At 36.7% G+C, this 15,672-nt stretch overlaps 1 protein-coding gene across 3 annotated transcripts in view; it reads left to right on the top strand.

Annotated features, from left to right (window-relative positions):
- Positions 1 to 24: 24 nt before the first annotated feature.
- LOC136029501 (FERM domain-containing protein 8-like) overlaps positions 25 to 15,672 on the top strand; it is a 71,591-nt gene continuing 55,943 nt past the window's right edge. For 2 of the 3 annotated variants that reach the window (XM_065707947.1, XM_065707945.1), the window contains exons 1-2: positions 88 to 226; positions 6,991 to 7,185. In XM_065707947.1, the coding sequence (XP_065564019.1) occupies positions 7,113 to 7,185 (73 nt within the window). In that variant the 5' untranslated portion in view covers positions 88 to 226; positions 6,991 to 7,112. Of the gene's footprint in view, positions 227 to 6,990; positions 7,186 to 15,672 lie in introns of all 3 variants that reach the window. The other variant, XM_065707946.1, reaches the window with a different exon arrangement.

Raw genomic sequence — 15,672 nt, 5'->3', positions numbered from 1 at the left:
GAAAATTCCTCTTTTCGGGCTAAATTTTCACTGGCTCGAAAAACATAGACAACTGACAACCCAAGAAGAAAGCTTGTGAATTTATTGATTCAAAACTTTCAAGTAGGTCTATAGTGTTCAGCTGTAGGATAATTTAGAAAAGATTTGGCTATTTTTATTGAATATTGAACCATTCAAAGGAAACCACCTATAACTCTGAAAACAATTCTAAAGCAATCAGAAATAGGTAGGCTACTTCATTATCTTATTTCTAAAGGTATGCTAGGGCCTATATTTCTTGTGCTACCACCAGATGACTAATTTGACAGTGTGTATAGGCTATATACAAATCTTTAAATTAGACGACCAGTTTTATAAGGCTAGGAGCCAAGCTGGTTAAGTAAACATGTTGAGAAAACAATCCTTACTGTATAGCCTTTAGGGGGAGAACCTTTATCTTCACTGTTTTTCTCAGAAATTCATGAATTTTTTAGAACCTATATATTTACAGGGTATGTTTCCCCACCTCCCACCTCTACAATTCCAATTCCAAAATTGCGTTCTGAATCTAAATAAAACATTTATTTGCATCAAAAATGAACCCTACACACATATTAGCTACATGGTGGATGTCCATATTGTAGTAAATGTATGGGTAAATTTATAGCCAACAGTATTACTGGCTTTCATATAAAATGAATATACCACTCAATGCTTTTTTTATGCTCTTTACAAATATAATAATTGCTTCTACCAGAAATTCAGATTTAAGCATTTTGACTTCTTAAAAATGACCTAAATATGGGGTATAAAAAAGGCTTAAAACATTGGTCTCAAACTTTATAACATTGGACTCAAACTTACTGTTTCATTATAAATCTATTTTTTTAATGTTATTTTATCCACAAGCACTGATTTTCCACAATTAAATTTGATACATAAATTTTATCAATGTTATGGTGTTTTCTTCTTTCTTGTCACCAAAGTTTCAATTAAAGCATGCGTTTTTGGTTGTTTTTTTACAAAATAATAGGATATTTGAAATTGCAAATCTGTAATAGTTTAGAAACAAATTTGGGCTATATATTTGCACATCAGAGGGGTGGGGGTAAAGCATAGCATATATTAAAAATGTAAACTAACAATTTCTGTATTTAATATAGTTAAATGTATAACAAACAGTATAACTGGCGTTTATAATAGCCAGCTTTTATATTTTTGACCAAAAACACATGCTTTTATTTACAATTCAATGTCAAGAAAGAAGAAAATGCCATAACATCAATAAAATTTATTTATCCAGTTTAATCATGGAAAATCACTGCTTGTGGATAATATAACATTTAAAAAATGAATTTATAATGAAACAGTAAGTTTGAGTCCAATGTTTTAAAGTCTGAGACCAATGTTTTAAGCCTTTTTTATACTCCATATTTAGGTCATTTTTAACCAGTCAAAGGTATATTCACTTTATATGAAAGCCGGTAATACTGTTTGCTATAAATTAACGAATATATGACTATTCATATTATTGACTTACAAATTAAGTGAATATACCACTTGATTCCTTTTTTATGCTCTTTATGAATATAATAATCACTTCTATCACAAATTCAAATTATCTCTTAGAAATGCTAATTCTAAAAGAGCATCCATTTCTAGTTGACCCTCCTCCTCCATGGGGCAAACTAAAAATGTGCAAAATGGGCTTGCTTACAGGTAACATTACCTATAGAGCAAAGTGTGTTAGTTCCTGAGCCTTGTGGGCAGCAGGGCAAGGTCTGTATTTTTTATTGAATAAACCTTGTTTAAGGTTTTTTTGAATAAGTATAGAATACAAAATTTGCCCTGCTGCCTGAAGGGCTCATGAACTATGCACTTAGCTCTATAGGTAATATTATCTGTAAGTAAGGCCACTTTATGCATTTTTAGTCTTTTTGGAGGGGATTTGCTGAAAGCTAAAAAATAGATATACTTCCCTAATAATGACAAAGAAACAATATGCAATCATCACAATCTTGCTATATGCAGTAATACACACTTTAGAGCACTTGGAACAAAACTAAACATTTACCCTAACCTAAACCAACCTTAGCATAAATAATTTTGACACTGAGAGACTATAGTTTTTTTTTTCGAAAATGACCAAGCAAACAGCAATGAGAAAATATAGCACACTTGTTGGAAAATGACTGATAACTCATACTTTAATTGAAAATTCATCATTTTTAAAAAGTGCTTAAATTTGAATTTGTGATAAAAGCAATTGTTATATTTGTAAACAGTAATAAAAAAGGCATCAAGTGGTATGATCACTTTATTGGTAAGTTGTTAATATGAACAGTCATATATTTATTCATATTGCTTCACTTTGTCCTCCTCCTGATGGTTAAATAGGCATTACCCTACACTTGGGGTTTTTCTGTAGGAAACATGGGTAAATTTGAGGCAGATATAATATTGACTTGCAAATAGGTAAATAGCTTATTGCCTTTTTTATGGTCTGTTCAAATGTAATAATTGCTTTGCTCAGAAATTCAATTTTGAAGCCCTTTACAGGCCCTCAAAAATGATTCCTTAAATCACATCATCCAGTATTATCCTTTAATTGCTGGTTAGTGAAGATGTTGAACTAATGTGTTGGCTGCATCCCATGCTTGAAGCCATGGCTTGGACAACCAATCTTTGTCCACAGCTCCCCTGAAGGGCTCCACACTATGAGCTGAGACTGCTTCTTCACTTAGGGAGTTCCACAGCCCCACAACTCTATTTGGGAAGAAGTTGTTCCATAGTCTGGTGTTGGTGGTTCATTTGCAGAAGGCCTACAGCTTTATGGTGTGTCCTCTAGTTCTTGTTGACTGGTCAAGTTCAAGAATATTTGGTTGCAAGGGCTGAGCATACAGCATTTTGAATGTCATTATGACATCCCCATGCTTTTGTTGATGGGAGAGAGTAGGAATCAGAGTAAAATTCCAGTATAGCTAATTTTTGCTATCTTGGAAAGGGGTTAGGTAAGGAAAATAAAACTTTCAGTAAGGCCAAAACATACTGTGGGAAGGTATTGTCAAGTTTCCATGTTAACCCTCTTCTGATTTCTAAGTATTAGAAATTTGCAATTTGACAGGTCTTTTTGACCTGTTAAGTCTGACAAAACAACATTTTACCTTAATTTTCAGTTATCATTTTCTTTTGTCTCTGGTTTTAGTTCTGGAAAATACAATTCCTGTTATTTGAGTAGAATTTTATGTGCTATCAATATTTTTATGGCACTTGGTATTAACCAAGTGACATATAGCAATTGCAAGTTCTGTTGGTCTGTCTGTCCTGGTTTTGCTAGTTTAGGCACTTCCAGATAAGCTAGGGCGATGAAATTTGGCAGGTTTATCAGGGACCAGACCAGATTAAATTGACCATCTGGGGAGGGGGGGGAGTGGGTGGAGGGTTAATTCAAAAAAATTAGAAAAATGAGATATTTTAACTTATGAGTGGGTGATTGGATCTCAATGAAATTTGATATTTAGAAGGACATCGTGTCTCAGGGCTGTTTTTTTTTGAAATCCCAACTGGATCTGGTGACATTGGGAGGAGTTGGAGGGGGAAACCTAAAATATTGGAAAATACTTGGAGTTGAGGGATTGGGAAGAAACTTGGTGGAAAGAATAAGCACAAGTCTAAGATACGTGGCTGACATAACCAGACTGGATCTGTTCTCTTTGGGGGAGCTTGGGGGAGTGGTAATTAAAAAAAATTTGAAAAAATGAGGTATTTGTAACTTACAAACAGGTGATCAGATCTTAATGACATTTGATATTTAGAAGGATCTTGTGCTTCAGAGCTCTTATTCTAAATCTCAACCAGATCCGGTGACATTGGGGGGAGTGTGAGGGGGAAACCGGAAGTCTTGGAAAATGTGAGAAAATTGAGGTATCTATCTTACAAATAGGTGGCCAGATCTTAATGGAAATTAATATATAAAAAGCTTTTGTGTCTCAGATGCCCCATTTTCAATTTGAGTTGGATACGGGGGAATAGGGGTTGAAGGGGGAAACAGAAATCTTGAAAACTGGAAATCTTGGAAAATGCTTAGAGCAGAGAGATCAAGATGAAACTTCATGGGAAGAATTAGCACAAGTTTTAGATACGTGATTGGCATAATTGGAACTTATCTGCTATCTTTGGGGGGGGGGCATTAAGTCAGAAAAATTGAGGTATTTTTAACTTAAAAATGTGTGACCACATCTTAACAGAATTTGATATTTAGTAGGAACTCATATGTCAGAGCTCTTATTTTAAATTTCGACCAGATCTGGTGACATTGAGGGGAGTTGGAGGAGAAAACTGGAAATCTTGGGAAATGCTTAGAGCGGAGAAATCAGGATGAAACTTGGTGGGTAGAATAAGCAAATGTTCTAGATACGTGATTGACGTAAATGGAATGGATCTGATCTCTTTGGGGGAGTTAGAGGGGGGCTCCAGTGCTTTGGCAAGTTTGGTGCTTCTGGACATGCTTAGGACAAAGAAAATTGGTAGGCGTGACAGGGAATGTCAGAGACCTGCACAAATTGACTTGATAAAGTCATTTTCCCTGATTCAACCATCTGGTGGGCTGAAGGGAGAGGAAAAATTAGAAAAAAAGGAATTTTTAACTTACAAGTGGGTGATTGGATTTTAATGAATTTTGATAATTAGAAGGACTCGTTTGCTAGAGCTCATACCATATGAGCTCTTGGCTTTTCCAGCCTCGTCACAAGTGCCATATCAGCTCTTAGCTCTTGTTTTTTTTTTCTAAATTTAGGAAGTGTATTTGCTGATCTTTGAAACCTCATAAATTGGGACTGAGGAAAATTGTGAAGCTGAAAACAGTTTTGTTACTCTTCATTTAAGAAGGAGATCTATTTTGCAAGGTTTCACTTTTATAACACAGAGTTTAAAAGGTCATCAATGGTCAGGACACTCTAGAGGGAGAAGAAGTGGAAGTTTCATTTTCCTAACCTAGCCCTTTTTCAAGGTAGCAAAAAGCAGCTAAACTAGAATTTTATCCGAATCTATAACTTCCCTAGTCAGGAGAGGTAGACCTGGCTTTTTCAACTCTTTGTTGATTTTGTTGCTCATATTTGAACACTCTAGTTTTTTCTTGTCACCTTTATTTAATAAGGTTGCCACACACATACCAAATTCAAGTTTTGGTTTTACAAGTCCTTTGTATAGCTTTGACATCAGCTTCGGTGACCTGCTATGGAATGTTCTTTTTCCAATTTCCAGGGTCTTGAATAATTTGGAGGCAACTGATTGAGCATGTTGATTAAACTTCAATTCTTCACCCACAAGTATCCCCAGGTTTCTCTCAGCATGGGAGGAGTCAATCATCTACCCACCATCATCTATGCTAAACATATGATACTAACCCTCTACATTCTTTCTGCCAAAATGAATTGACATGCATTTCTAAATGTTTAATTCTAACCTCCAGAGTCTTGTCTAATCTGAGAATTTGTGTAGGTCAGCTTATAATAAGGCTTGTTCTTTGGCTGTTTTTGCAGGACTGATGATTTTCAAATCATCAGAATACAGGGTCATTCTATTTTTGACAGATTTTGGGGATATAGATGTTAAATATAAATATAGATTCATATAGATGTTAAATAATGGTAGACCAAGGATTGTTCCCTGTGGGACTCCACTTTCCACTTCAATACCATCTGAGAAAAATGCCTGACCATTTACTCCAATCCGCCCTTTTCTCTTATTTCAAATACTGCTGTTAGCATCACTCTTGTTTAAACTGATTTATCCATAAATTGAATTGACTGGGACATAATTGAGAACAAGAAAACACTTGGGAAAAATTTAATATGGGCTATACTTTTGGATAAAGTTAGAAAGGTTAGGTTATAACCCAACTTGGAACGAAAGCAATAATTATATCCTATTCAGAAAGAGTCTAATAAAAGGCATCAAGCAGTAGCTTATGTTCACTTTATTTGTATTTCAGAAATATATACTGATCCCTATTTACACTCTTTACTTTATTTACAATATTTACTTTTTTTTATTACATTGATGGAGCCAAACCTAATAGGTTCTATATCTTCAGTTCACAATTTATTATTGTGTATGATATAGTGTATTTACAAATGAACAGATTATAATAGAGCATACATACAATAATCAAATAAACCAAGGATGTACACCATGTCAATATGTCAACTATGGAATCTAATGTATAGGCCTACTGACTATAATGGCTCCAATTGGTGGTGTTGGGGTTGGGATAGTTACCCCTCCAATAATTTATTATATAGCCCATGCCCCTTAACTCTCAAGATGTAGACCCCTCTTATCCCCCAATAAAATACCAGAGCTGCATCCCTGATTGCTACAATTAAAATTTAATGCTAGTCTCTTAATATTTGTAAATATCCAGGATAGGGTGTAAGAGAAACATAAGCAGGTTTTCTTGGGAGCTGAGATTTAGAAAATTGTACTTTGTGGTTTTTTTTATCCAGTTTCTAGTTTCTTTTTTTGGGGGGGGGGTGGAGTGTAAGTTTTCATTAAATTCATTTACTTTTTTTTGGTATTTCCATCTTTTTCTTTAAATCAGACAGGAATGCCAGAACTGCCCCCCTAAATCTTACAGAAAAAGTTTGCTCCCTCCCTCTTTGTTTTTTAAATTGACACCCATGAACCTAGGGGTTGTAATAAATGCTTTTTGGTAGGTATTTAAATCATAATTCATGAAGATATGTAAAAAAATTCCTCTCCCTGTTCAAGCATCTTTTGCATAGGTAAATGACCTCCTGCCTCATTTTTTGTTCTTGTTGCTGTTGTTGCTATATTGCTCTGTAGAATATCCTCCAGTAGAAGTAATCAAAACCCCCTCAAAAGCATTTTCTAACTTCTAGAAAGAGGGGAAGGATGTCTCAACAGTTTCTAGCGAACAAAGTAAAATGTCAAAATCAGTATATAATGCTAAGATGACTGAGAAGATCTATCTAAAACATTTTTTTTCAGTTTGTAGGATAAATACGATGGCATAATCTTGACAGCAATACATGTAGACAGAGCACTTGAAAATAAGGACAATTTGGGTGATTTACGATTGATAACTTCTATTCCATATCTTATCCCCAGGAATGATGAGCTCTGACTCTCCAGATCCAGAATGGCCAACAAGTAGAAGGAAAAAGGCTCTCAATTTGAAGTCAGGTAAGAAAAATTAATGTAGTCCTAAGCCTACCCTAGAAAAGGATATAAAGAAGTTTAAGTCTAGATAGGAACAGGAAGAAATGTGACAAGATGGAAAAGTGGGTTGATCTTTTCTGAAGATATCTGGCCCAGGGCTTAATCCCATCTGCTGCAGGGTCAACATGAAGACCTATGTACTGAAGAAGCATCATTTGTAATAGATGATGAATCTGAAAAATACAAATGGTTGCAGATTTAGGATTGCTAGCGACTGTGACTTAAGATAATAAAAAGTAGTGAATATGGAAAGAATTAGTCCTACGTAAAATGGTGAATTCTACTGGGATATAGAAGCAGATTAGACTACCAAAAACTATGTATAAATCCTTTTTTAACCTTGAAAGTTCAATTGTCTTGTGCTCTCTAAGCTTTTTGTTTCTGCTTCAAACATTCTCTTTTTTTATACCCACTGTTACTGTACCAATTTAGAGAAGTAAGATATAACATAATACTTATTACTAAAAAAAGTTGCTTCAGTCCAAACAGTTTCTCAAGTTTTGTGAAAGTTGGTTTGCATCCAGTTTTCATCCCTCTGATGGCTTAGTGCCAAAATAAAATGAAAAAGCTTTAATTTGTTTTGAAATGAAGACCAAGATTTCTATTCTAATTTGGTGGATGGGATTGGAAGAAAGTGTAACCAAAGATGGTACTTTTTATATGTACAAAGATTTACGGAAAATACCAAATAATGACCAACTTTGAGCAACATAATAATCTCTCTTATTTAAAGTTATTGAAATGTTAAAAAAAATTAAGAAAACTAAAACGTTTGTCGGTTTTTCCAAGCTTTTTTTATGAACTAGTATGGTTGTTTTCTAACACCATTTCGTAAGTTTTGTTGAATTTAGATGCATACCAACTTCCAGAAGCACCCAAGACGTTCGACTTTTGAGTTTTTAAGCATTCTGTATATTATCCTTGTTGTTTTTATTCCAAATCGCGCAAAATCTTTTATGAGTGCTTTCTGAAAGCTTTCAACAATACCAAGTGAACTTGAGATGCCTTTTAGTGTCTGACCTGATCCCTCCTCTGTAGAGGGGAAAAGAGTAGTAATTAGTAGTCTATTTCAAGAATTTGCTTAACCTTGACCATAACTTAATGAGAGGGAACAGCTAGTGTACTAGTTGCTCCTTTTCGGGAGTATGACCAATCTGACTTCTGTACGGAGGGTCACAAATTATATTTAAAAGATAGGCTACATATCAACAGACGTTGTTGGATCTTAACCGGTGTTATGTCTAAGTAGCAGATGATACCCTAGTTATGCCGTTTTGAAGCTCAGAGCCTCTTTGGACCTGAAAGGGGCATACAATCTTGTCGTAGAGCAGCTCTACTGGAATGGTTCCTATGTCTCAAGGTGGTGGGTAGGGAAGTGAAAGTAGCTGCGTTCAAAATCTTACATTTCTAGGATCTGTATTTAATACAGTCTCAGTTCAGAAAATAGGGGGTTTCAAAATCTGTTGGTATTAGAGTTCAACGAAATCTGGTCAATAGGTATATGTCTTGGCCTTGGCTCTTTACGCTTAATCTAATCTGTGCGAGAAAATGGCTGTATTCTTGGCATCAGTTGGGCTTATGACTACCAATTGAAATGTGGTAGGGAAAAGATGAGGTAGGGGGTATGGGTAGCTTTTTGGAGTACAGTAGTTTTATTTCTTTCTCTCTGACTATGTCCCACGGGTCACAGCACCTAAACAATCTCACGCGACCTTGGCACTAAAAATATAGTCGCAAATAGAACAATTTACTATAAATTATGTCAATTTGTTTCAGCTTTCTGCTGGAGCTTCTCTTCGTCAAATCATAGGTTGTGGCAATACTGCTGAGCTCAATTTTTTGGACATAGGCTGAAAGCACTTCAGTTCCTTGTTTTTGTCCGTTTAATAAATTTTTTGTCCTTTTTAAAATGCAACTTCGCTCTTTACTTCCCTCAGAGAAACTTTGTTGTTTTTTAACTTGCTCTGTGTCAGAGAAGGCTACCTGGAGTGCTGTGTTAATCTTTTGTTTCATCAAACAATGTTTTGCTTTCGATTGTAAAGCTTTATTCAACCAGATAAGTTAAGTAGGCAACAGTTTTAAATTGAAGTTAGGCTAAAATGTGGGAGTGCTTAAGATGAGCCTGTGCTCCCTCGCTAAAATATTTTCAGAGAATAATAAATAAATGAAATTAGAAATCTAAAAGAAAAGCATTTTCCGTGTGGGTCCGAAGTTGCTGCTGTCCAGTTTCACAAGCCGTTTATGATCATGGTTTCATTGAAGTTGGCCATCTAGTTTTTCTGTGCCTGGGACTGAGTCAGAGAAAATGTAGGAAATATGCCTCCCAACCTTTACTACTTCTCTCATTGCTAAAGAAATTAAAACCTTCCCTTTGCACCTGTCTTAGTAGTGTTATTAGAAAGTTGGCCAACAGTAAGAAAATCAATTTTTGAACTAAGAGAGATACGGTCTCCTCTTAAATGTTGATCAATGCTCGTTGACGTTCTGATGGATCCATATATGCGTATTTTGACAAACATTCATTCATGACATACACCACTTTGAATATTTTGAGGGGCTGATAAATTCTTTGCTGTGGTACGCACCAGAAAAACTTTAATTACGACTATTTTCAAAAATGGGTTGATTGGTTAAAAGTACAACAAGCAGAGGGGAAAATTTATTACATTGATGGAGGCGAACCTACTAGGCTCTATATTAAGCAGGTTATCTTCTCAGTTCACAATTTATCTCTCAACTGAACCGTTTGCAAAAAGCAGGTATGTTGCATGTTTTTTGACCAAAATCGCGAAAATTTCAATTTGCAACATTGGACAGTCAAAGTGGGCCAGTGACCCCTCCTACAAAACTCTATACCCTACTACTACCATATTTCTGATAGAACAGTAAGCATTTTGCACCTTGTTTGACGCAGAATCAAGCAAGGATTTCCAGTCTGTATGACTGTAGGAACAAAGTGGTCTTCTGACTACTATGTTATTCTGCCCCTACCCCTCCTACTGCGATTTTTTAAGGAGAAAGGCACTTGAGTGCCACCTTTGCACAGCAGAATCATGTAAGAACATTTAATATGTATGACTATAGGTTCAAAGTGGACTGGTGGTATCTCTGAGACCCTGCCCCCTACAGTTTACCGCAGCCTTTTGGTAGAAAGATATGCATGCTGCAGCTTGTTTGAACCAAACCTTCCCCTCTCTCCTCCCTCGTCCCTACCATCTCTTAAAACACTTTTTTTGTAGAGATTATGGTATGTTGCTCCCTGTTTGAACCCATCCAATTTCCTCCTACCCATCCCACCACCAATTTTCCACTGAGTATGTAGGCTTATTGCACCTTGTTTGAACTGGAGTCTCAAACGCATCTTTAAACAGTATGATTGGAGAACCAAAGTGGGCCCATAGCCTCCAATACTTCCTACCCATTTCACAGTCAACTTTTTAGCAAATAGGTATGTATGTAGCTCCTTGTTTTATATTGACAATGGGCAACATTCTCAACCTGGATGAATAGTCACTCAATGTACGCCTATGATCCCTCTAACAACCCTTCATCCTATTCTCATTAATAGCTGACAGGTAAACGGGGGATCATGGAATGGTCTTTCATCAAATCAAAAGGTGGCATGTTTCAAAAATGTGAAAATGTATAACAACGAAGAAAAACTAGGTAACTCAGTAAATAAAGGGTGAAATGAAAACATTTTGACCGAGGCCTCAGCTCAGCTATCGTCAGTGTATGAAAAGGAATACAGAAAATATGCCGATCAAACTTCGCAGGATAATACTAAAGAAAAACCTTAAAATAAAAACTAAAATCGAAGAGGCCCTTTTTCAAACAAGGGTGAAAAGGCAACTGAATAAAAAAAAACCTAGTGTTGATTATGCACTTTATGAGTAGTGGCCTATCTTCAGGGTTAAGCGCCCAGATAGGGGGTATACCATTGGAGCTACTAGTCCCTAAAGACGTTATTACGAATGCCTGGGTCTTACATAGTACTGTAGTGCATCTGTAACGGTATGGTATGTCTGATTGTTACATAATAAGGCTTGTTTACTTCAGAATTTTTTTTGTTGTGACATAATAGGGGTTCGTTAACTTATGCAAATGGTTTCTTTGCTTGTTACATAATAGGGTTTGTTTACTTTTGGAAATGATTTTGTTTGGTTGCTACGTAATATGACTTGTTAGAGTCTGCTAGTCAAGAAGCAAACGTACGAGTTACGTAATGATTTTTTTGATTGTTTAAAAATCTAGGGATTCGGAGAAAAACTTCAGGGTCTCATCAAAATGTAAACGCTACATCATATTTCTTTGATTGTTTCAAAACCCCTCGAAGGCCAGGAAAAACCTTCAGGGGTCCCAGCAAAATCGTGTTTTCTTTGGTTATTACGCAAAAGAAATATTTTCTAAAAGATGCATCTGTATGTTACATAATAGAGAGTCTTTTTTCTTTAATTGTTTCAAACCCACGAGGACCAGGAAAACCCTCAGGGCCTGCCAAATTATGATGCAAACGAGGGGTGACGTCATAGGGAATGTTTTATTCAGTATATTTCAAGACGTTTCTTAAAATATTTTTCTTCAGGGCGTTTTCAACACGTTCTTCAAGACATTTTACTTCAAATGTTTTATTTCAAGATTTTTTCAATTCTCTTTGAGTAGTAAACCATATTCAGGTATGGGCGCCCTGATAGGGGGTATATTTTCGGAGCTACTAGTCCCTAAAGATGTTATTACGCATACCCTGGTCCTACGTAATACTGTATTGCATCTGTAACGGTATAGTACACCTGATTGTTACATAATAAGGGGTTGTTTACTTCAGGATTTCTTTTGTTGTTACATAATAGAGGTTCGTTTACTTATGGAAATGATTTCTTTGCTTGTTACATAATAGGGTTTGTTTACTTATGAAAATGATTTTGTTTGGTTGTTACGTAGTAGGACTTGTTAGGCTACAGTCCTCTAGTCAAGAAGCAAACGTACGAGTTACGTAATGGTTTCTTTGATTGTTTAAAAAGCTAGAGATTCGGGGAAAAACTTCAGGGTCTAATCAAAATAGAAATGTTACATCATAGTTTCTTTGATTGTTTTTTTTAAACCCCTCGAGGGCCAGGAAAAACCTTCAGGGGCCCCCGCAAAATCATGTTTTCTTTGGTTATTACGTAATAGGGACATTTTCTAAAAGACACATATGTATGTTGCATAATAGAGAGTAATTTCCTTTAATTGTTTCAAAACCTGCGAAGAAAAGGAAAAACCTCCAGGGCCCGCCAAATCAAGATGCAAACGAGGGATGATGTCATAGGGAATGTTTTATTCAGTATATTTCAAGACGTTTTCAAAACATTTTTCTTCAAAACGTTTTTCAAGACATTTTGCTTCAAGATGTTTTCTCAAGATGTTTTTCTGCAAGTTTTTTAAAGTTTTTTGAGTAGTGACCTATATTCAGGTTTGAGCGCCCTGATAGGGGTATATTTCTGGAGATATTAGTCCCTCAAGACGTTATTACGTGTATATGGGTCTTACGTAGTACTGTTGTGCATCTGTAACGCGTGATTGTTACATAGGAATGTATGTTGTATAAGAGTATTTTTTCTTTAATTGTTTCAAAACCCGCGAGGACAAGGAAATACATTTAGGGTCCGCCAAATCACGATGCAAACGAGGGGTGACGTCGTAGGGAATGTTTTATTCAGTATTAGCTGTTGGGGTGGCGCTTCGCGCCACCTCAACACCTAGTTGGTGGGGGTGCTTCGCGCCCCCCAAGCCTCCCCGCGCGCGTAAGTCGTTACGCGCCATTGTAGTTGTGTCCCTGTGTCCCACCTGTGAATATATATATATATATATATATATATATATATATATATATATATATATATATATATATATATATTATATATTTAACTACGTAAAACTTGCGAATATACAACATTTTTGGCTGTCCCATTGTCTGCGCATATAAATAGATTGTCAGGTCTACCGACTCTTGAACATGCAACATATAATTGTTCATGGAAAAAACAATTTGTATTCATATCTATACATCATTATTCTAATGATTGCCCATGAGCTTTGTTGATGGTGATTGCTAATCGAACATTCCCTGTGTCCCCGTCGTCATTTATATATTCCCCTGTGCCCCCCGGCTTCCCCGTTGTTGTTTCCCTGTGTCCCGGTGTCCCAGTCTGTGATTTCTCTTTGAGTGTCGCGGTCGTCATTTATATTCCCTGTGTCCCGGTCGTCATTTTTGTTCCGGTGTCCCGGTCTGTAATTTCTCTTTGAGTGTCCTGATCGTCATTTATATTCCCTGTGTCCCGGTCGTCACTTGTGTCCCGGTGCTTTGTTGATGATGATTGCTAATCGAACATTCCTTGTGTCCCGGTCGCTTTCTATTTGAGTGTTCTTGTCGTCATTTACATTCCCTATGTCCCGGTGTCTCGGTCGTCATTTGTGTCCCGATGTCCCGGTCTGTAATTCCGTCAGTCGACAAACATGACGTCAGTCGACAGACACATATAGATAGATGTCCCGGTCGTCATTTGTGTTCCGGTGTCCCGGTCTGTAATTTCTCTTTGAGTGTCCTGGTCGTCATTTATATTCCCTGTGTCCCGGTCGTCATTTGTGTCCCGATGCTTTGTTGATGGTGATTGCTAATCGAACATTCCTTGTGTCCCGGTCATTTTCTCTTTGAGTGTCCCGATCGTCATTTATATTCCCTATGTCCCGGTCGTCATTTGTGTCCCGATGTTCCGGTCTGTAATTTCGTCAGTCGACAAACATGACGTCAGTCGACACACAAACATGACGTCACTCGACAGACACACAGACAACTTATTTGTATATATATAGGTAGACTAGCTGTTGGGGTGGCGCTTCACGCCACCCCAACACCTAGTTAATGGGGCACTTCGCCCCCCCCCCAATTACATTCGTTTTGAGCAGCTTCCTCGGGTGTTGCCATTGTAGGTTCTTCAGTCATTTTACAATTATAAATTTCTCTTTCAACGACCTTCTTACAATTAAAAATTTGTCTTTGAACGATATTCTTAAATACCTGTGTCCTGGTCGTCATTTATATTCCCTGTGTCCCGGTCGTAATTTGTGTCCCGGTATCCCAGTCTGTAATTTCTCTTTGAATGTCCCGGTCGTCATTTATATTCCCTCTGTCCCGGTCGTCATTTGTGTCCCGGTCTTTAATTTCTCTTTGAGTGTTTTTTCTTTTTATTTTTTTTTATTCTTTACCTTTTTTCTTTTTTCAGTTTTCTTTTCTTCTTTATTTTTCAGCGTCACTATGAAATACATATCGCCGAACCTTTGTTTTTTTAACTAAAATCTGGTAGGCATTGATGACCTTATCCAAGTCAAAATCCCAAACCCAATCATCATCGCTATCATTTTCAGTGTTGATATGTTTTGACTCTCGCTGTCCAGGTGGATTTTCTTCTAACTGCGCGGTTTTGTGTTTAGCCGCAAGCCTGTTTTCTGGCTGTTCTTGTGATTCCTCGGCACGCTTTCTTTTCTTACTTTCTCTATCAGCAGCAAGTTTTTTGGCATAGACTCTTTGAGCAGCTTCCTCGGCTGTTGCCATTGTAGGTTCTTCAGTCATTTTACAATTAAACATTTTTCCGTCCACGATCTTCTTACAATTAAAAATTTGTCTTTGAACGATTTTCTTAAATACTCTTAGCCTTCTTTTTTCACTTTCTCTTTTAGCAACAAGTCTGGTTTCGCATTGCTCTTGTGATTCCTCGGTACGCTTTCTTTTCTTACTTTCTCTATCAGCAGCAAGTTTTTTGGCGTAGACTCTTTGAGCAGCTTCCTCGGCTGTTGACATTGTAGGTTCTTCAGTCATTTTACAATTAAACATTTTTCCGTGAACGAATGTCTTAAATACCTTTAATGACGTCATCGAAATAATGAGGACATGATGACCTGATGACATAACGTCACTCGACACACAGACAACTTGTTTTTATACAGATATAGATGTCCCGGTCGTCATTTGTGTCCCGATATCCAAGTCTGTAATTTCGTCAGTCGACATGACGTCAGTCGACACACAAACATAACGTCACTCGACAGACACACAGACAACTTATTTTTATATATATAGATGTCCCGGTGTCCCGGTCATTTGTGTCCCGATGTCCCGGTCTGTAATTTCGTCAGTCGACAAACGTGACGTCAGTCGACACACAAACATGTCGTAACTCGACAGACACACAGACAACTTATTTTTATATATATAGATATTTCAAGACGTTTTTTAAAACATTTTTCTTCAAGACCTTTTCAACACGTTTTTCAAGACATTTTGCTTCAAGATGTTTTCTCAAGACGTTTTTCTGCAAGATTTTTTCAGTTTTTTTTGAGTAGTGACCTATATTCCGGTTTCAGCGCCCTGATAGGGGGTATGTTTTTGGAGATACTAGTCCCTCAAGACGTTAT

This window comes from Artemia franciscana, chromosome 7 (assembly GCF_032884065.1).
Source record: "Artemia franciscana chromosome 7, ASM3288406v1, whole genome shotgun sequence".
In the NCBI taxonomy this organism is placed as follows: Eukaryota; Metazoa; Arthropoda; class Branchiopoda; order Anostraca; family Artemiidae; genus Artemia; species Artemia franciscana.
This window is presented reverse-complemented; position numbering and strand designations above follow the sequence as displayed.